The sequence below is a fragment of the Hoplias malabaricus genome, chromosome 15 (assembly GCF_029633855.1).
Source record: "Hoplias malabaricus isolate fHopMal1 chromosome 15, fHopMal1.hap1, whole genome shotgun sequence".
NCBI classification, from domain to species: Eukaryota; Metazoa; Chordata; class Actinopteri; order Characiformes; family Erythrinidae; genus Hoplias; species Hoplias malabaricus.
Window position 1 is genome coordinate 6,031,791 of NC_089814.1, and position 23,632 is coordinate 6,055,422.

General features: G+C 39.2%; 1 protein-coding gene across 2 annotated transcripts in view; it reads right to left on the reverse strand.

Moving 5' to 3' along the window:
* LOC136668387 (potassium/sodium hyperpolarization-activated cyclic nucleotide-gated channel 1) overlaps positions 1 to 23,632 on the reverse strand; it is a 165,625-nt gene that overhangs the window by 110,981 nt on the left and 31,012 nt on the right. For both annotated transcript variants that reach the window (XM_066645879.1, XM_066645880.1), the window contains exon 2: positions 5,930 to 6,353. In XM_066645879.1, coding sequence (XP_066501976.1) covers positions 5,930 to 6,353 — 424 coding nt within the window. The remainder of the gene's footprint in view (positions 1 to 5,929; positions 6,354 to 23,632) is intronic.

The following is a 23,632-nucleotide window of genomic DNA, read 5'->3' on the forward strand; positions in this document are numbered from 1 at the left end:
TCTATTTTTTAGCTGGATTACTCCTTTAGGCCACATTTAACTGAATAAAGCTGGATGTTTATGGCACCAGTGTTATTGAGTGTGCCGGGGTAGAGCAGCTGTGTTGTGTTTTGGGTACCAGCCTGATACAAACCTTACTAACACACACACACACACACACACACACACACACACACAGCAGTAATGTTCCACAGAGAGGATGCCAAGCTGGTGTTATAAGCTCCAATGCACAGACAGATGTGTCTCTTATAGTCATGGGGATTCAAACGCAACCCACTCTCTATCTGTTTATCTCTCTCTCTCTCTCTCTCTCTCTCTCTCTCTCTCTCTCTCTCTCTCTCTCTCTGCCTTTTTGCATCCCTCTTTCTTTGGATATTCCCCTCTACTCTGCATTTGTATCCCTCCCTCACCCCTCCAATCTCTCTATCTCTATCAATTCATCTGTTTTTCTCTAACTCCCTCCCTCAAATTTCTGTCTCTGCCTTTCTTTCTTTCTTTCTTTCTTTCTTTCTTTCTTTCTTTCTTATTGCTCCCGTTCTGTTGTTTTCATGTGATCTTTGCTGAACAAACATTTTCCTTCTGCCCTTTCCTCTTCTCGTTTCTGTTCCTTTTTTATTTTTTTTATTATTTTTTTTTGTTTTGCTCTAAATGCACACGATCAAAGCCGTGGATTTCTGAGACGAGCTCTGGGTTAAGAGCATTTCACTGTTAGAAAAAGAGGAAGAAAGGAATGTAACAGCCTCATCAGGGAGATGGAAGGCAAAAATTCAAAAATAAAAGACGAATAGAAAAGCTGCAGTGGGTCTGAACATGCAGCGTAAACATGAGCCCAGGGCCAACCCTTATGTAATGTTGATATTTCGTTTGTTGCTGCACGTTTTTTTAGCTCTTCTGTACCATTACGCTCCTTTTAGCTCTCACTAATGGCTGCCAACTAAATAGGATAAGCGTTCTGCTGTTTATCTCTCTCGCTCTCTCTCTCTCTCTCTCTCTCTCTCTCTCTCTCTCTGAGTAAGACTGATTTGGGAGAACAGAGGAGTCTGGCATCGTCCAGATTTTTTTTGCCCGGAGTCTTCTTTCTGGCAGAGACAAATCCTCCTAATCCACAACAAGCTTGTTTAATGATCTCTCGTCCCCGGCCTGTCCACATGGCACTGCGGCGGGACGATAAATCACAGTATTATCATCATTATGATATGGTGTCGGAAACAGCCTGTAATAAGTGTTCCTTAATGGTGGCAGGTTCTACACCTTTTCGAAAACAAACACAGTTCTGTCATCTTAATGAAATGTCTGTTCAAAATACCACAAGGATCAAACACCACAGTAAACAGTAAACAGCCCTGGTCAGAACAGCCGGTTCCAGTGCCTGTTCCTGAGGCGAATCTAGGTTCAGCTTCAGTTTTTAGCTGTTTTCCCTTTCTTCATTCTTGTTTTCTACATATTTAATCAGTACATTTATCTCTCAGTGCTTGTTGTGTCTGTTTTGATCAGATGCGGAGGTTGGACAATTATAATTTCTCAATTATTCAAATATATTTAAACTAACTTTAAAATTGAGGGCAGTGAACTGGGCAGCACCTTGTAACTAACGATAGTCAGTGACAGATGCTGCAACTAATGTATATTGAAATATTGATAATGTGTATTAAAAATCATACCATTATTGTTATATTGTGATATTGTATCATTATATTGCAATATATATTGATACTGAGTTATTGTCCAGCCCCAACGCTACATATAAAGCAGCACAAAATAAGAATGGCTCATGTTATCTAATGTTTTCTGACTTTTGTTGTTGTGTTCTTATGTTCTTTGTTTTTAATTTTGTGTTCTTGCTTTAAACACATGTATTAAGCATGCTACTACTTTTTGGCCTGTTTGGGCCACCGTATTTTCCAGAATACGGTGGAAATAAGAATTGTTTACGTTTGGTTCTACCACAGTGTAACATACAAATGCCTATAGGGTACTTATGCAAAGACATAGGAGCCTGGTCTTTTTATTTTTAGAGCATGGGGGCATTTCTGAAATGGGCAATCTGTGGACAGTTTTCCTAAAAGAATCACCACACACTTTTGGAGGTCCCGTAATCTCAAACAGACTTTCTTCTATGGTTTCTGACAATGCAAGCCATACTAACATCTGTAAAAATGAAGCCACACCCAAATGTATTAAGGAGTGGGGGTTGTGAGGATTGTGTACTTGTTACTTCTCTATATGCCACCAAGGCCTATCAGGACCCAGGACACATAAAATACACTGAGACAAACACAGCTGTAATCAGCTGTATTTGTGGGCCATGATTTTATCCAATAGTAAAAATAAATCCACAGACGCACATTTGGAGCTGGAGAGCTCTGATATGTGTGTGTGTGTGTGTGTGTGTGTGTGTGTTACTCAGTGTACGATGCAGCTCAAAAAAACAGATAAAGCTCACAGCGCACACAAGGTTCACATACCCTGGCAACAGCAAAACACATGAACAGTGTGTGCAGTGTGTGCTAGGGCACTGCCAGCCTGGGAATACACACACATACACACATACAAACCAGTTCCATCAGTGGGAATACCTGGAAATATCCATGACTATGATTAATAAATTCAAACTCTGCACAGTGTATATTGTTTATATGCAGCAGGTATCAGCAAATGGCGGCCCTCAGTCTGAAACGAGTGACAATTTTATTTGAATCTGTCTATAATTTTTTTTTCAGAAAGCACAATGTGGCTTAATCCCAGTGTGATGAACGTTATTCACGTTTGGGATTTGGGGAAGCTTGTATTTCAATGTGTGTTACCCTTGCTGTAAATAATGCATGCTAATCTGATTTGAACGCTACAGCCTGTCGTATAAATGCAGCTTTCGACACTGTTTAGTCTCTCCTTCCGTCCACATACTAACATACCAATGTGTCTGCAGTGTGATGCGGTGACATTGATTAGTCTTGGCCCCTTATCCACAGCACCATTTGTTCGTATTAGTCATCCAGGAGAGAGAGAGAGGAGAGAGAGAGAGAGAGAGAGAGAGAGAGAGAGAGAGAGAGAGAGAGAGAGAGAGAGAGAGAGAGAGAGATGTATCCATGTTCCAAAATGCCTCATGGCTCCTCCAGATTCCACCTGCCTGGCCTCGGGTCAGTACAAGTGAAACAGAGCCTGAGTGACCAGAGTGTGAATTCTCTGTTATATAAAATGCAATTCGCATGCTAACTGCGCAGAAGCTAAGCTACATACACACTTCCTGTCATAATGTAGGGTCACTTAGATTCCATTTTCCACAATGTGTATAATAATTGAGTAATTTCTATTTGTCCTTTTTTCAATAAGAGCTTAACACATTATTAGCTCATCCAAATTCTATTGAATGTCTGAGTATTAAAGATAAATGATCCCTTCTTTACTAACCAAAGGAACATTAGCAATATCAGGTACTGGTGATTAATTCTGGACCACAAACTGCACTCATCAACACACCCCACACAGTTCCACTGCTCCACAGGTGACCTCAGAGTGAAACTGCTCTAAAGCGTCCCATTTTATTGGTAACACATCTTGGGATGCTACAGACAGTTTTCTTCCTCAGTTTTCTTCCCTTTTTTTTACGTCCTTGAACTCTGCTCTTGCTGGGAGCGTTTTAAACAGTGGGCAGTCAGATCAGCTTCAGGCGGCTTTAACAAGTCTGTGTTCTGCTGACAGCCAATCGGTCAGCACAGAGAGCAGAAAGTGGGATTTAGTGCAAGGGTCAGTCTGAGAGGACCTGTAAAAAACATGTAAACAGAACATTTGCCCTGTGTCATATTTTCTGCTCGAGCTCAATAAAGGTTTGTATACAAAGGCTTGGTCCACCTTTAAGGAGGCACGCTATAGCCTCCTCATATATATATATATATATATATATATACATATTCTGTGTACATCCACAGTACCAACACTGCATTGCGACACAGAAAAGGGAGAACATGGCTAAGTTTGGACCAGATTGTCCGTCTGGTAGTCATTTGTCATGGCACCTAAACAATACTGAACCCAAACAAACCAAACTAATGCAGAAACAAAATGGAGCGTTTTGAGGGTTGGTTGTCTGAAGATGTCCATTATAGTGCAAAACAAAGACTTTCTTTCTGGTTTGGATGCTGACATGCTCATGTTAAGTAAAATATTTTTGCTTTCGAACCTCTGCGTATGACATTGCACATAATGCAGAGATATTAATATGAATCTTTGAAGATTTCACGAGCCATAAGGGAGATACAATTCCTATGTTCAGTGCATTAGTTCATTAATCTGTGTATTAGGAATATCCACAAACCCATAAAGTGTAAAATAAGACAATCCTGTCAAGTTTGTGCTGCTTCTTATGTAGAGTGAAGAGACTCTAGAACTGTCCTGGCTCCTCATCTGAGTCCCACCGATCACAGCAATGGACCCATGTTTTTGTAAGAGTGCAAAGACAAGGTTTAACAGAACCAAACAAACACAATGAGTGTGGGGAAATAAAAGCACTGAGTAAATATGCTGAAAACTATAACAGAGAATAAAGAGAACTGAGCAAAACTGGCTAAAAATACAGCACTTCTGTTCTTCACAGAAGGCGCAGTAGGTTAGTGTCGAAGTCACACAGCTCCAGGGACCTGGAGGTTGTGGGTTAGATTCCCGCTCCGGGTGACTGTCTGTGAGGAGTGTAGTGTGTTCTCCCTGTGTCTGTGTGGGTTTCCTCCGGGTGACTGTCTGTGAGGAGTGTGGTGTGTTCTCCCTGTGTCTGCGTGGGTTTCCTCCGGGTGACTTTCTGTGAGGAGTGTGGTGTGTTCTCCCTGTGTCTGCGTGGGTTTCCTCCGGGTGACTGTCTGTGAGGAGTGTGGTGTGTTCTCTCTGTGTCTGTGTGGGTTTCCTCCGGGTGACTGTCTGTGAGGAGTGTGGTGTGTTCTCCCTGTGTCTGTGTGGGTTTCCTCCGCGTGACTGTCTGTGAGGAGTGTGGTGTGTTCTCCCTGTGTTTGCGTGGGTTTCCTCCGGGTGCTCCGGTTTCCTCCCACAGTCCAAAAACACACGTTGGTAGGTGGATTGGCGACTCAAAAGTGTCCGTAGATGTGAGTGTGTGAGTGAATGTGTGAGTGTGTGTGTTGCCCTGTGAAGTACTGGCGCCCCCTCCAGGGTGTATTCCCGCCCTGCGCCCAATGATTCCAGGTAGTCTCTGACCCACGGCGACCCTGAACTGGATAAGCGCTTACAGATAATGAATGAATGAATGCTGAAACTGGTCTTTCTGAACAAGGCTGTTGAAACAAGGAGAAAACAGTGCTGTGGTGTTTGATCCTTGTGGTATTTTAACCAAAGCATTTAACAGATTTTTCATTAAGATTTCAGAAACTGTGGAGTTCACTTGTGGAAATCGGGGAGAATATCATTGCTGTCCAATGAAAAACATGTATCTCCAACATAGGGAATGGAAAATAATTGTATTCCAAGAAATTTCTGAGGATTTCTATTGGTCCATTCCTTACGACATTTTCACACAATGTGGTAAACAAAAATTGACAAAAATGAATATACACCTTTGCTTGTTGCCTGTTGCCCAATAAACGGTGTTACAATTCTTCCAATACCTTTGGTCAAGTCTTGGAAGGAGATATGAGTTTAGATTTTACAGTTTATAGTAAGAAGGATATATGTTACATACATTTTAAGGGTTGTAATTTCTATTTGCAACAATAAGACATAGGTATAGGTATTCATAAGTTTTCATAGAGAATATTTCATCTGAAAATATAGGAAAATACACACACATTAACACACACACACTCAAATCACCATTTCAAGCAAATCAGATTGCTTCCAAGCAATCTATATATAGATAACAGCAAACTACAGACACACACACACACACACACACACACACACACACACACACACACACACACAGAGCTCCTACCTCCTCCCACTGGTGGATGTATCTGATGAGGCGGGAGAGTCGCAGCAGGCGCAGGAGGCTGAGGATTTTGGTGAATCGGACGATTCTGAGCGCTCGGGCAGTTTTATACACCTCTGAGTCAAAGCCTTTCTCTACAATCAGAAAGATATAATCCACGGGGATGGAGGAGAGGAAATCCACCACAAACCAGCTCTTCAGGTAGTTCATCTTAATGACCTTGGGGTCCAGGATGATCTCGGAGCTCTCCTCGTTCACAATGCCCGTGCGGAAGTTCATGACCAGGTCCACCAGGAAGATGGTGTCCGAGGCCACGTTAAACACCAGCCAGGTGGTGGTGGTTTGCTCGGAAAAGAATGTTATTCCAACAGGAATGATGATTAGATTCCCCATCATCATGATGAGCATTATCAAGTCCCAGTAGAACCTGCAGGGGGCCAGAAATAGCAGTGTGTCAAATAGAGTATTCAGTTCATGGATACATCCAGGCTGAGCCTGACTTCAGAAGGCCTTACTGAGGAGGTCTTTTACAGCAATATGTTTTATACTCGAATAGAAATACATTTAATAAACTGCCATGAAATTGGTACATAATTAACATTAACATAATTAATCACAAAAACATGCAGGATTTAATGAGAAGAAAAAATGATAGTACTTGTAAACACATTTAAAATATTAAAGTGTGATATAACGGTAGTAAACATGTAGCTCATTAGTAGCCACTAAAGCAAACATGTGCTTTTTTCTGCAGATTTTCAAGCCCTTATAGTATACAATATATATTTGTTAGTGTATCCAACTTATAAATAATATGTATATAAAACTTTTATATACCATACAACCTGCATTTGTGTTTTATATGTATACAAACAATAAATAATGTCAGTATCGACCCAAAATATACTTCAAATGAGTTATTTTATGTTTTTCAGTAAACAGTGCAACTTTCTGATTAAAAAAAGCTCTTCACTCACTCATGTTTAGCAGCCTTGAATGTCGCCACAAGGTGGCATCATTAGCAGCCAAAATGTTTTTGATGATTTAAAAGAGCATTACAATTACGGACAAAGACACAGTGTCATTAAAGCAAATGTCAATGACACTGTGTCCTTATTCCTTACGTGACGTTCTCAACAAACTGTTATCTCCCTTAAGTAATTCCTGGAGCCCTTCTGAAACGGGCATTATAACATGGCAGCACTATATTCCACAGGGCATTGTGTCTAAGTGAGGCTTAAATACAGGATTTACCCTAGGAAAGCTGTGTTGTACCACAGCATGATGATGAATGAAGACCTGCCCATCACATTTAAATGCCTACAAAGCAACACCTTAATAAAAAAATAAATTAAAAAATCAAAAAAAATATTTGGTTCACTAGTCTGAGGATTTCTGGGACCATTAAACACAACCAGAGCCAATGATGCCAAGATGCTAGTGCGGATATTTCCTATTCATTTTCTTTATAGCTGAGCATTAGAGGGTATTCTGTAGTCTACTTGCTGCTCTCAGAGCTTCTCTGCTCACTCCCTGTGCTGAGTGATGCCGTGCAGAGCTGGAGTGGGCGTGCGATTCGCAGCACTGCGCTTGTGTTGTATTCGGAATATTAATTTCTTTCTGTGGTTGTGGGCTTTTTTAAATTCAGTGCCATGGCCCTGAAGGATTCTTCTCCTTCCGCTAATCTCTCATGTGGATGCAGGCCTTTACGCCGTGTTTACGCTTTTGCGCACATTTCCAATCTTCTTGGATCAAGGCCAGTGTGAAGGAAGCCTTAAAGAGGCCAATTACAGTACTGATGAATGCGCAGTCATCCATGCAAAAAGCCACTTGCATGCAGTGGAATTAGATACAGTTAGGGAGCTTGTTTTCTGATGGGAAACACTGGACGTTTTACACTGCTGTGGGAATGTCACATCTTTGCCATTTGGAATTTTCAGTTCCACCATAAACGCTGAAGAAATTCTAGCACATGTGGCTACCTCAGCATTTAAGGTGGAACTGGAAGTTTTGATATAAAAGCCACCAAATAAGCCACCAATAATAATAATATTTAAAGGCGTCACAGTCCAGAAGCTCTGATATCACTGCAGACTGGTAGCTGAGGGCCACTAATGTGCTGGGTTTTTTCTTCTGTTTTGATGACATTGCAGCCTCTTGAAGGGTCGTCTCATTTCGTAGACTCGAAAAAAAGAGGGGTAGGGGTCAAATAAAAAATGGGATTCACCCTCAGGGTTACGTCTTATTATTATCTTCTTTCTGCCACTGAAAACTATGCAATGAGATTTTTTTTGTGGCACATCAGCCAACCAAACCCTTACAGTTTGCAGGATCTCATTACAATTTAAAAACCCATCTTGTTATGTAATACTGAATGTTCTGTTAAATAGGCCCTGCTCAGAAAGGGCTGGGAAATGCAGAAGATGGATAAAGAGCAGCTTGGTGGAGGTTGATTACATGTTTCATTTTTCTGGATGAAGCTTATTTGCCACGAGTAAATGTTTCGCTTAAAACGCTTATTAGCATCCATTGGAATTTGTATGGAGAGCAATGGGGCGCTGCATTTCCCAGTGTAAAAGCTTAAGAGACCAAACCCAAACGTTACTTCAAAGGCATCTTCAAAGCGCTGAGCATTGCTTTGCAAGTGGAAATGCTATTAAAAGCACCTCCTCTCTCCCTCTCCTGCTGCTGCTGGAGAGCTACGGGTCTCTGCTGTCCAACTCTTGGCCCTCTGATCCTCTCGGAACCACCATAGCCCCAGCCCAGCTGTCAGTCAAACAACAAAATGTCCGACAGCCTCCATTTTCATCTGCTGTGTTCGTATTAACCTCAGTGGCACTTCAACAAGGCCACCAGATGTGAAGCTGCGGCTTGAGAGGGACTATGATAAAAAACAACAACATTCATAATGACATACACAGTAATAACTGTCTGACAAGGCAGGCTTCACTTTACAGACTATGACCTACAAGAGGTATTAGTAAACCTGCCAACATCCTGTTACTCAGGCTTATGCTGTCTTCATCTTATAACGGCATCTGAAACAATGACAAACTCGATAAACTTGATATTGTTTAATGGAGCAGTGATGTTACTACCAATAGTAGTTAATAGTAGGAACACTGGACAGAGCACCAAACCATCACAGGGCATTACATACTCACACCTGTGAACAATTTCACACAACTGGATTGTGGGGCACCCAGAGGAGACCCGAGCCGACACAGGGCAAACACACCAAACTGTCCTCATAAACAGTGACCAAAGGCAAGGATTAAACACAGGACCCTGGGATTCTGGGGCTGTGTGCCAATCTAACATGCAGTATGTATTAGATTTCAGATACAAATCCATACAATTGTCAACTTTTACCACTGATGATATACCAGTTGGGCGTTAAGTGGTGAACAAGAGACAAGAGTATTTGGCTATGAGTAAGTACAGTACAAAAGAGCGTTAGGGGACACACACACACATACAGTTAACACACTCGTGTCACCCTTCTCTCTCACACATAGAAATGCAATCTATATTTTTGTTAACACCCTATATAGCAACCTGCTATATATTAGCACAAACATCCAAGAGTGTCCAATATCCAATATATATTTAATTAAGTAATTAAATATATATATATATATATGTATATATATATATATATATATATATATATATATATATATATATATATATATATATATATATTTAATTACTTAATTATAAGGCACAGTGTAGGGATAAATAAGGCCATATGTTGCTAATGACATGTGGTATACATTAAAGGGTTAAAAGTGCATGCTATGTGGTGAGACGGCTGAAGGGAGAAGTGTTTGTCTGGGCGCCGAGCCGGCCTCGTGGAATGTCCCACCACTGATAACAGCATACATCCACCCACTAAAATAGATGCTTTCAGGAACACTATCTGGTGCTAAAAAGCCTGCGGAGCCTGAGACGCGGGCGCTAGACGGCGGAGTAATGGATCTGCTTTAATAAATGAAGCTTAGGGCCTTGCTTTATAAATATCTACAGATCATGTGTCAGATAATCATCACTAAACTGCCCATTGTACTGGTTAAGAATATCCACAGCAGGTGTATTGACCCTGACATGTTTTTAGTTGTAATTGTATGACAATAGCTATAGTATGGTTCTTTATGCAGTTGTTGTTTGTTTATAGAATCTTACTTTGACTTTATAGTGTTGTATGGTGTTACATGGTGTATAGTGTTGTATGGTGATATAAGGTGCACAGTGTCGTGTGGTGTATAGTGTTATATCATGTATAGTGTTGTATAGTGTTGAATGGTGTATAGTATTGTGTGGTTTGTGTTTTATGATGTATGGTGTTATATGGTGTATAGCGTTGTATGGTGATATATGGTGTATAGTGTTGTATGGCGTTATATGCTGTATAGTGTTGTATGGTGTTATATTGTGTAGTGTTGTGTGGTGTTATATGGTGTACAGTGTCGTTTTGTGTTATATGGTGTACAGTATCGTGTGGTGTATAGGGTTGTATGGTGTTATATTGTGTAGTGTTGTGTGGTGTTATATGGTGTACAGTGTCATTTGGTATTATATGGTGTAAAGTGTCGTGTGGTGTATAGTGTTGTATAGTGTTGAATAGTGTATAGTATTGTGTGGTTTGTGTTTTATGATGTATAGAGTTATATGGTGTTATATGGTGTATAGTGTTGTATGTTGTTATATGATGTATAGTATTGTATAGTGTTATATGGTGTATAGTGTTGTATGGTGTTATATGGTGTAAAGTGCTGTATGGTGTTTTATGGTGTAGAGTGTTGTATGGTGTTATATGCTGTATAGTGTTGTATGGTGTTATATGGTGTATAGTGTTGTATGGTGTTATATGGTGTATGGTGTTATATGGTGTATAGTGTTGTATGGTGTTTTATGGTGTAGAGTGTTGTATGGTGTTATATGCTGTATAGTGTTGTATGGTGTTATATGGTGTATAGTGTTGTATGGTGTTATATGGTGTATGGTGTTATATGGTGTATAGTGTTGTATGGTGTTATATGGTGTAAAGTGCTGTATGGTGTTTTATGGTGTAGTGTGGTATGGTGTTATATGGTGTATAGTGTTGTATGGTGTTATATGGTGTATAGTGTTGTATGGTGTTATATGGTGTATAGTGTTCTGTTGTGTTATATGGTGTAGAGTGTTGTTTGTTGTTATATGGTGTATAATGTTGTATGGTGTTATATGGTGTATAGTGTTGTATAGTGTATAGTGTTGTATGGTGTTATATGGTGTATAGTGTTGTATGGTGTTATATGGTGTATAGTGTTGTATGGTGTTACATGATGTATAGTGTTGTATGGTGTTACATGGTGTATAGTGTTGTATGGTGTTGTTTGGTGTATGGTGTTGTATGGTGTTATATGTTGTATAGTGTTATAAGGTGTATAGTGTTGTATGGTGTTATATGGTGTAGAGAGTTGTATGGTGTTATATGATGTAGAGTGTTGTTTGTTGTTATATCGTGTATAGTGTTTTATGGTGTTATATGGTGTATAGTGTTGTATGGTGTTATATGGTGTATAGTGTTGTATGGCGTTATATGGTATAGAGTGTTATATGGTGTTACATGGTGTATAGTGTTGTATGGTGTATAGTGTTGTATGGTGTTATATGGTGTATAGTGTTGTATGGTGTTATATGGTGTATAGTGTTGTATGGTGTTACGTGATGTATAGTGTTGTATGGTGTTACATGATGTATAGTGTTGTATGGTGTTACATGGTGTATAGTGTTGTATGGTGTTGTTTGGTGTATGGTGTTGTATGGTGTTATATGTTGTATAGTGTTATAAGGTGTATAGTGTTGTATGGTGTTATATGGTGTAGAGAGTTGTATGGTGTTATATGATGTAGAGTGTTGTTTGTTGTTATATCGTGTATAGTGTTTTATGGTGTTATATGGTGTATAGTGTTGTATGGTGTTATATGGTGTATAGTGTTGTATGGCGTTATATGGTGTAGAGTGTTATATGGTGTTACATGGTGTATAGTGTTGTATGGTGTATAGTGTTGTATGGTGTTATATGGTGTATAGTGTTGTATGGTGTTATATGGTGTATAGTGTTGTATGGTGTTACATGATGTATAGTGTTGTATGGTGTTACATGGTGTATAGTGTTGTATGGTGTTGTTTGGTGTATGGTGTTGTATGGTGTTATATGTTGTATAGTGTTATAAGGTGTATAGTGTTGTATGGTGTTATATGGTGTAGAGAGTTGTATGGTGTTATATGATGTAGAGTGTTGTTTGTTGTTATATCGTGTATAGTGTTTTATGGTGTTATATGGTGTATAGTGTTGTATGGTGTTATATGGTGTATAGTGTTGTATGGTGTTATATGATGTAGAGTGTTGTGTGTTGTTATATCGTGTATAGTGTTGTATGGTGTTATATGGTGTATAGTGTTGTATGGTGTTATATGGTACAGAGTGTTTTATGGTGTTATATGGTGTATAGTGTTGTATGGTGTTATATGGTGTATAGTGTTGTATGGTGTTATATGGTGTATAGTGTTGTATGGTGTTATAAGGTGTATAGTGTTGTACGGTGTTATATGGTGTATAGTGTTGTATGGTGTTATAAGGTGTATAGTGTTGTATGGTGTTATATGATGTATAGTGTTATATGATGTAGAGTGTTGTTTGCTGTTATATCGTGTATAGTGTTGTATGGTGTTGAATGGTGTATAGTGTTGTATGGTGTTATATGGTGTATAGTGTTGCATGGTGTTATATGTTGTAGAGTGTTATATGGTGTATAGTGTTGTATGGTGTTATATGGTGTATAGTGTTGTATGGTGTTATATGGTTTATAGTGTTGTATGGCGTTATATGGTACAGAGTGTTTTATGGTGTTATATGTTACAGAGTGTTTTATGGTGTTATATGGTGTATAGTGTTGTATGGCGTTATAGGGTTTTTAGTGTTGTATGGTGTTATATGGTGTATAGTTTTTTATGGTGTTATATGGTGTATAGTGTTGTATGGTGTTATATGGTGTAGAGTGTTGTATGGTGTTATATGATGTAGAGTGTTGTTTGTTGTTATATTGTGTATAGTGTTGTATGGTGTTATATGGTGTATAGTGTTGTATGGTGTATAGTATTGTATGGTGTTATTTGGTGTATAGTGTTGTATGGTGTTATATGTTGTAAAGTGTTATATGGTGTAGAGTGTTGTATGGTGTTATATGATGTAGAGTGTTGTTTGTTGTTATATGGTGTATAGTGTTGTATGGTGTTATATGGTGTATAGTGTTGCATGGTGTTATATGTTGTATAGTGTTGTATGGTGTTATATGGTGTATAGTGTTGTATGGTGTTATATATGTTGTATAGTGTTGTATGGTGTTATATGGTGTATAGTGTTGTATGGTGTTATATGGTGTAGAATGTTGTATGGTGTTATATGGTGTATAGTCTTGTATGGTGTTATATGGTGTATAGTGTTGTATGGCGTTATATGGTACAGAGTGTTTTATGGTGTTATATGGTATAGAGTGTTTTATGGTGTTATATGGTGTATAGTGTTGTATGGTGTTATATGGTGTATAGTGTTGTATGGTGTTATATGGTGTATAGTGTTGTATGGTGTTATATGGTGTATAGTGTTGTATGGTGTTACATGATGTATAGTGTTGTATGGTGTTACATGGTGTATAGTGTTATATGATGTAGAGTGTTGTTTGCTGTTATATCGTGTATAGTGTTGTATGGTGTTGAATGGTGTATAGTGTTGTATAGTGTTGTATGGTGTTATAAGGTGTATAGTGTTGTACGGTGTTATATGGTGTATAGTGTTGTATGGTGTTATAAGGTGTATAGTGTTGCATGGTGTTATATGATGTATAGAGTTATATGATGTAGAGTGTTGTTTGCTGTTATATCGTGTATAGTGTTGTATGGTGTTGAATGGTGTATAGTGTTGTATGGTGTTATATGGTGTATAGTGTTGCATGGTGTTATATGTTGTAGAGTGTTATATGGTGTATATTGTTGTATGGTGTTATATGGTGTATAGTGTTGTATGGTGTTATATGGTTTATAGTGTTGTATGGCGTTATATGGTACAGAGTGTTTTATGGTGTTATATGTTACAGAGTGTTTTATGGTGTTATATGGTGTATAGTGTTGTATGGCGTTATAGGGTTTTTAGTGTTGTATGGTGTTATATGGTGTATAGTTTTTTATGGTGTTATATGGTGTATAGTGTTGTATGGTGTTATATGGTGTATAGTGTTGTATGGTGTTATATGATGTAGAGTGTTGTTTGTTGTTATATTGTGTATAGTGTTGTATGGTGTTATATGGTGTATAGTGTTGTATGGTGTATAGTATTGTATGGTGTTATTTGGTGTATAGTGTTGCATGGTGTTATATGATGTATAGTGTTATATGATGTAGAGTGTTGTTTGCTGTTATATCGTGTATAGTGTTGTATGGTGTTGAATGGTGTATAGTGTTGTATGGTGTTATATGGTGTATAGTGTTGCATGGTGTTATATGTTGTAGAGTGTTATATGGTGTATAGTGTTGTATGGTGTTATATGGTGTATAGTGTTGTATGGTGTTATATGGTTTATAGTGTTGTATGGCGTTATATGGTACAGAGTGTTTTATGGTGTTATATGTTACAGAGTGTTTTATGGTGTTATATGGTGTATAGTGTTGTATGGCGTTATAGGGTTTTTAGTGTTGTATGGTGTTATATGGTGTATAGTTTTTTATGGTGTTATATGGTGTATAGTGTTGTATGGTGTTATATGATGTAGAGTGTTGTTTGTTGTTATATTGTGTATAGTGTTGTATGGTGTTATATGGTGTATAGTGTTGTATGGTGTATAGTATTGTATGGTGTTATTTGGTGTATAGTGTTGTATGGTGTTATATGGTGTATAGTGTTGTATGGTGTTATATGGTGTATAGTGTTGTATGGTGTTATATGATGTAGAGTGTTGTATGTTGTTATATCGTGTATAGTGTTGTATGGTGTTATATGGTGTATAGTGTTGTATGGTGTTATATGATGTAGAGTGTTTGTTGTTATATCGTGTATAGTGTTGTATGGTGTTATATGGTGTAGAGTGTTGTATGGTGTTATATGGTGTATAGTGTTGTATGGTGTTATATGGTACAGAGTGTTTTATGGTGTTAAATGGTGTATAGTGTTGTATGGTGTTATATGGTGTATAATGTTGTATGGTGTTATATGGTGTATAGTGTTGTATGGTGTTATAAGGTGTATAGTGTTGTACGGTGTTATATGGTGTATAGTGTTGTATGGTGTTATAAGGTGTATAGTGTTGCATGGTGTTATATGATGTATAGTGTTATATGATGTAGAGTGTTGTTTGCTGTTATATCGTGTATAGTGTTGTATGGTGTTGAATGGTGTATAGTGTTGTATGGTGTTATATGGTGTATAGTGTTGCATGGTGTTATATGTTGTAGAGTGTTATATGGTGTATATTGTTGTATGGTGTTATATGGTGTATAGTGTTGTATGGTGTTATATGGTTTATAGTGTTGTATGGCGTTATATGGTACAGAGTGTTTTATGGTGTTATATGTTACAGAGTGTTTTATGGTGTTATATGGTGTATAGTGTTGTATGGCGTTATAGGGTTTTTAGTGTTGTATGGTGTTATATGGTGTATAGTTTTTTATGGTGTTATATGGTGTATAGTGTTGTATGGTGTTATATGGTGTATAGTGTTGTATGGTGTTATATGATGTAGAGTGTTGTTTGTTGTTATATTGTGTATAGTGTTGTATGGTGTTATATGGTGTATAGTGTTGTATGGTGTATAGTATTGTATGGTGTTATTTGGTGTATAGTGTTGTATGGTGTTATATGTTGTAAAGTGTTATATGGTGTAGAGTGTTGTATGGTGTTATATGATGTAGAGTGTTGTTTGTTGTTATATGGTGTATAGTGTTGTATGGTGTTATATGGTGTATAGTGTTGCATGGTGTTATATGTTGTATAGTGTTGTATGGTGTTATATGGTGTATAGTGTTGTATGGTGTTATATATGTTGTATAGTGTTGTATGGTGTTATATGGTGTATAGTGTTGTATGGTGTTATATGGTGTAGAATGTTGTATGGTGTTATATGGTGTATAGTGTTGTATGGTGTTATATGGTGTATAGTGTTGTATGGCGTTATATGGTACAGAGTGTTTTATGGTGTTATATGGTATAGAGTGTTTTATGGTGTTATATGGTGTATAGTGTTGTATGGTGTTATATGGTGTATAGTGTTGTATGGTGTTATATGGTGTATAGTGTTGTATGGTGTTATATGGTGTATAGTGTTGTATGGTGTTACATGATGTATAGTGTTGTATGGTGTTACATGGTGTATAGTGTTGTATGGTGTTACATGGTGTATAGTGTTGTATGGTGTTGTATGGTGTTATATGTTGTATAGTGTTATAAGGTGTATAGTGTTGTATGGTGTTATATGGTGTAGAGAGTTGTATGGTGTTATACGATGTAGAGTGTTGTTTGTTGTTATATCTTGTATAGTGTTTTATGGTGTTATATGGTGTATAGTGTTGTATGGTGTTATATGGTGTATAGTGTTGTATGGTGTTATATGATGTAGAGTGTTGTGTGTTGTTATATCGTGTATAGTGTTGTATGGTGTTATATGGTGTATAGTGTTGTATGGTGTTATATGATGTAGAGTGTTTGTTGTTATATCGTGTATAGTGTTGTATGGTGTTATATGGTGTAGAGTGTTGTATGGTGTTATATGGTGTATAGTGTTGTATGGTGTTATATGGTACAGAGTGTTTTATGGTGTTATATGGTGTATAGTGTTGTATGGTGTTATATGGTGTATAATGTTGTATGGTGTTATATGGTGTATAGTGTTGTATGGTGTTATAAGGTGTATAGTGTTGTACGGTGTTATATGGTGTATAGTGTTGTATGGTGTTATAAGGTGTATAGTGTTGCATGGTGTTATATGATGTATAGTGTTATATGATGTAGAGTGTTGTTTGCTGTTATATCGTGTATAGTGTTGTATGGTGTTGAATGGTGTATAGTGTTGTATGGTGTTATATGGTGTATAGTGTTGCATGGTGTTATATGTTGTAGAGTGTTATATGGTGTATAGTGTTGTATGGTGTTATATGGTGTATAGTGTTGTATGGTGTTATATGGTTTATAGTGTTGTATGGCGTTATATGGTACAGAGTGTTTTATGGTGTTATATGTTACAGAGTGTTTTATGGTGTTATATGGTGTATAGTGTTGTATGGCGTTATATGGTTTTTAGTGTTGTATGGTATTATATGGTGTATAGTTTTTTATGGTGTTATATGGTGTATAGTGTTGTATGGTGTTATATGGTGTATAGTGTTGTATGGTGTTATATGATGTAGAGTGTTGTTTGTTGTTATATGATGTAGAGTGTTGTTTGTTGTTATATGGTGTATAGTGTTGTATGGTGTTATATGGTGTATAGTGTTGTATGGTGTATAGTGTTGCATGGTGTTATATGTTGTATAGTGTTGTTTGTTGTTGTATCGTGTATAGTGTTTTATGGTGTTATATGGTGTATAGTGTTGTATGGTGTTATATGGTGTATAGTGTTGTATGGCGTTACATGGTGTAGAGTGTTATATGGTGTTACATGGTGTATAGTGTTGTATGGTGTTATATGGTGTAGAGAGTTGTATGGTGTTATATGATGTAGAGTGTTGTTTGTTGTTATATCGTGTATAGTGTTTTGTGGTGTTATATGGTGTATAGTGTTGTATGGTGTTATATGGTGTATAGTGTTGTATGGTGTTATATGATGTAGAGTGTTGTGTGTTGTTATATCGTGTATAGTGTTGTATGGTGTTATATGGTGTATAGTGTTGTATGGTGTTATATGATGTAGAGTGTTTGTTGTTATATCGTGTATAGTGTTGTATGGTGTTATATGGTGTAGAGTGTTGTATGGTGTTATATGGTGTATAGTGTTGTATGGTGTTATATGGTACAGAGTGTTTTATGGTGTTATATGGTGTATAGTGTTGTATGGTGTTATATGGTGTATAATGTTGTATGGTGTTATATGGTGTATAGTGTTGTATGGTGTTATAAGGTGTATAGTGTTGTACGGTGTTATATGGTGTATAGTGTTGTATGGTGTTATAAGGTGTATAGTGTTGCATGGTGTTATATGATGTATAGTGTTATATGATGTAGAGTGTTGTTTGCTGTTATATCGTGTATAGTGTTGTATGGTGTTGAATGGTGTATAGTGTTGTATGGTGTTATATGGTGTATAGTGTTGCATGGTGTTATATGTTGTAGAGTGTTATATGGTGTATAGTGTTGTATGGTGTTATATGGTGTATAGTGTTGTATGGTGTTATATGGTTTATAGTGTTGTATGGCGTTATATGGTACAGAGTGTTTTATGGTGTTATATGTTACAGAGTGTTTTATGGTGTTATATGGTGTATAGTGTTGTATGGCGTTATAGGGTTTTTAGTGTTGTATGGTGTTATATGGTGTATAGTTTTTTATGGTGTGTCAGGACATAACAGAAAGCTGACAGTCGCGGAACACAGTTAACAGTCTGTTTAATGTCGTTATCCAAAAGGGTAATCACAAGGCAGGCAAAGATCAAAAACAGGAGCAAACAGTACCTCGGAGGATGGACAAAAATCGTAGTCAAAAACAGGCAGAGTTCAAAAACCAGAGAATGCAGACAATACCAATAGGGACAAGACAGGAGACGTAAATCGGGTACACAGGCAGGAAGTAGGCAACAGGAGACCGTCAGACAAAGTACAAGGAAACGCGTTGTATGCATGGGAGAACCAAAACAATACTCGGCAGGGAACAGTTCTCAGAGTGAGGTCTATATAGGGAGACAGACAGGTGTGAGTAATTAGAACTCTGGTGAGGGAGACCGGTAGGTAGTCATGTGACTGGCAGGTGCATTCTGGGAATTTGAGTCCTGAGATGTAGGCGTGACAGTACCCCCCCCCGAAGACACCGGAGGAGGCCTGGAACTAGGACGACCACGACGACGACCACCCAGCGGAACAGAGTCACCAGAACTATGGACTTCTGCACGTGCGGAGGACTGAGATTGACGTGGGTCTCTGGATCGAGACCTGGGAAGGGACGGAGCGGGATTAGATACCGATCCTCTCGGGCGACCTCTGGGACGGGGAGCCGGCTTCTCAGGATGACGAGAGTGAAACGCCAACACGAGACCCGGATCATAGATGTCCTTTGCTGGTACCCATGAACGCTCCTCAGGACCGTACCCCTCCCAATCAATAAGATATTGGAGAGTTCCTCCACGTCTACGAGAATCTAATACCTCTCGCACGGCATATGTGGAAGAGTCCCCAACGTCCAATGCCGGGGGCGGAACGTCGTCAGGCTGCAACTCATTCAAAGGGCCAGAGATCACAGGCTTGAGGAGAGACACATGAAAGGAGTTAGCAATACGGTATTGTGCAGGTAATTCTAACTTGTAAGTAACCTCATTAATTTTATCAGAAATACGAAAAGGACCAATATACTTAGGAAGGAGCTTCCTGCACCTCCCCTCAAACCTGATATCCTTTGTAGCCAACCATACTCTTTCTCCAATCTGGAATAACGGGGAATTTGATCTGTTTCTATCAGCTTGTTCCTTATACCGTGAAAGGACCTCCGTGATGTGAAGATTAGTTTTCTCCCACACCTCCTCACTGCGTTTCATCCACTCGTCGACTGATGGAATTCCAGATGTAGCTGCAGTCCAGGGTGCCAACGGAGGTTGATAACCTAATATACACTGAAATGGGGTGAGACCAGTAGTCGAGTTAACCAAGGAGTTTTGGGCTATCTCTGCCCATACCAAGTACTGGGACCAGTCTTGTGGATTCTCATGACAATAAATTCGTAAAAACTTTCCCAGCTCCTGATTAACCCGTTCACACTGGCCATTACTCTGGGGATGATATCCAGAGGTGAGGCTAACATTTACCCCTAAATGTTCAAAGAAAGCTTTCCATACATGTGACGTAAACTGAGGACCTCTATCAGATAAAATGTCTTCTGGGATTCCATAATGACGGAATATATATGTATATAAAGCTTTAGCAGTATCCAGGGCCGTGGGTAATGAAGGAAATGGGATGAACTTAACTCCTCTAGAGAACCGATCAATGACTGTGAGAACTGTAGTAAATCCCTCCGACAGAGGTAGGTCATTGACAAAATCCAGCGCCAAATGCGACCAGGGACGTTCTGGAACGGGTAGAGGCATTAATTTACCTGCCGGAAGGGTTTTAGGTGTTTTTGCCTGAGCACAAACTGAACAAGATGCTACAAATTCATGTACATCCGCTCTTACTGACCCCCACCAATAACGTGCTAGAATGAGCTGTGTAGTGCGTCTCTCTCCGGGATGACCAGATGACAGTGACGAATGGGCCCATGTAATCAGCCTATTACGGAATTCTGGCGGTACATAAGTTTTGCCTTCCGGACAAGATTCAGATACTCCTTTTGACCGATTTTCCTGTGCAATCAGTTCATCTAACTCCCATCTGATAGCTGCCACCGAAACGGAGGAAGGTAGTATAAACTTATTTGATTCTTCACCTTTCTCTTCTGATTCATTCTGATTAAAACGAGAGAGCGCATCTGCTTTAAGGTTACGATTACCTGGCTGAAACGTGATGGTAAACCGGAACCGGGAGAAAAACAGCGACCACCTAGCTTGTCGAGAGTTCATACGTTTTGCAGAACGAATATATTCCAGATTCTTGTGGTCAGTTAAGACTGTGAAAGGATGTAGAGAACCTTCTAGCCAGTGTCTCCATTCCTCTAAAGCCAACTTTACCGCTAAAAGTTCTCTATCCCCGATACCATAATTTCGTTCAGCAGGTGATAATTTATGCGAAAAAAAAGCAATGGGGTGTAACTTAGGAAGTTCCCCACTACGTTGAGATAATACCGCCCCTACACCCGTCTCTGATGCGTCTACCTCCACCACAAAGGGGAGTTCAGGGTTAGGATGTTTTAATATGGGAGCGGTAGTGAAGGCTGTCTTGAGACGTTCAAAAGCACCTTGGGCCTGAGCAGACCAACACAAATGATGAGGACTACCCTTTAGTAAAGCAGTAAGTGGGGCTGCAATAGAACTAAAGTTTCTGATAAACCGTCTGTAAAAATTCGCAAACCCTAAAAAGCGTTGAAGCTCCTTCACGTTAGTTGGGACTGGCCAGTTTACGACCGCCTCTACCTTCTGGTCGTCCATGACTATACCCGACACACTGATAACATATCCCAAGAATGAAATGGTTTGTTGATGGAATTCACATTTCTCTCCTTTGACAAAAAGGTTATTCTCCTTTAACCGCTGAAGCACTTGACTGACCTGTTTTACATGAGTTTTAACATCTGGAGAGTAAATCAAAATGTCATCAATGTATGCAATTACAAATTTTCCCAACATGTCCCTAAAAATGTCATTGATAAACTCCTGGAACACAGATGGAGCGTTTGCCAACCCATAGCTCATTACCAAATACTCATAATGTCCCTTGGTAGTACTAAAAGCAGTTTTCCACTCGTCACCCTCCTTAATTCGCACTAGATTGTATGCACTACGAAGGTCCAACTTGGAGAAGATGGTAGCACCTCTAAGTTGCTCTAATGCAACTGGAATAAGGGGTAGAGGATATACAAATTTCTTGGTGATATCGTTCAGAGCACGATAGTCTATACATGGTCTTAATCCACCGTCCTTCTTTTTGACAAAGAAGAAACCCGAAGATATAGGAGACTTTGATGGACGTATGAACCCCTGTGTTAAAGCTTCTTTGACGTACTCTTCCATGACTCTTTCTTCTTCTAAATTCAAAGGATAAATACGTGATTTAGGTAAGGTAGCACCCTCAACAAGTTCTATCGCACAGTCATATGGCCTATGCGGGGGTAGTTTAGTAGCTTTTGTTTTACTGAAAACTTCTAAATATTGGGAATAAACGGGAGGAATTTCTACTGACATGGTTGAATCTGGACTCTCCACTGAAGTGGAATGGATAGAAATGTTTTTAAGGGCTAAACAGTTTGTGTGGCATAAGGATGACCAGGATGTGATTTCGCGTTGGCTCCATGAGATAGCTGGGTTATGAATTTCTAACCACGGTAGTCCTAAAATAATCTGAAAATCCGCCTTGGGTAATACCAAGAACGAAAGCCATTCGTGATGCAAGAAACTTGTCTGGAACCAAACAGGAACTGTCTCTTGTGAGATGAAATCTCCTCCAACGGGACAGCCATCAAAAGCTCGGACTTGGATCCGTTTGCACAACTGTTTTGTCTTAATTCCCAGCCGGGTAACGAGGGATTGTTGAATGAAGTTTCCTTCAGCTCCAGAATCTATTAGCGCTGAAACGACAAAAGAAGTTCCTTGGCAGTACACTTTGACAGGTATGAGAAAGGATTTTGATATTAACCCTTTTGTGGGTACACTCACCAAATTAGCACGAAAATTCCTCTCCAGGTTTTGAGTCCGGACTCGTGGAGGTAAGCGTGTACAATCACGACGAATATGATCGGATCCTCCACAGTATAAGCATAGTCCACCGTGGAGACGACGTAGGCGTTCTTCATGAGAAAGTCGCATATTATCACATTGCATAGGATCCGAAGGAGGATTAGGACAGGGAGCTTGACCTTGTACCGGGCGAAATAGAAAACCAGGAGCGGATTGACGCTTGACAACTTCTTGTCTCTTACACGGTGGTCGAGGACGTTTTTGTAGGAGTTGGTCCAGGCGGATGGATAAAGAAATTAACTGATCTAAAGTCAATCCGTCATCTCGACAAGCCAGTTCCGTGAGTATTTCTGGATTTAGACCATTACGAAAAACATTAATGAGCGCAGGTTCATTCCAGCCACTACCAGCAGCAATAGTCCGAAACTCTAACGCATAATCGGCAACTGTTCGGGCTCCTTGCTTAAGAGTGAGAAGGATCTCACCACAAGAACGTCCCTCATTAGCATGGTCAAACACTTCCCGGAAAGTATTGACAAATTCGGGATACGTGTTACTGACTATACTGTTCCAAATAGCGGTGGCCCACTCAAGTGCTTTACCAGACAGACGGGAGACCAAAAGGCGATTTTTGCCTGGTCATTACTGGGAGGAGAATTCTCAAAAAATATAGAACATTGCAATAAAAACCCGCTACATTTGGCCGGATCGCCTTCAAACATCTCCGGTTTACTGACAGGATAACGAGAGTTCAAACTGACAGACGCTACAGGAGGACTGGGATTAGGGCTGGGAGCAGGAATACGCGCTACAAGGGCGTTAACACTCTCCAACACTTGTTTCAGCTGGAGCTGTTGACTCTGTTGTTGTTGAGCGAGAGAATTAACTGATTGAGTCACGCTATCCAACATTTGCTGGTGTTGTCCTAGCATCTGGCCCTGACTAGTGATAGCCGTTCTGACGGCATCTGTGTCCGCTGTCTGCATGTTGGCCGAGTATTCTGTCAGGACATAACAGAAAGCTGACAGTCGCGGAACACAGTTAACAGTCTGTTTAATGTCGTTATCCAAAAGGGTAATCACAAGGCAGGCAAAGATCAAAAACAGGAGCAAACAGTACCTCGGAGGATGGACAAAAATCGTAG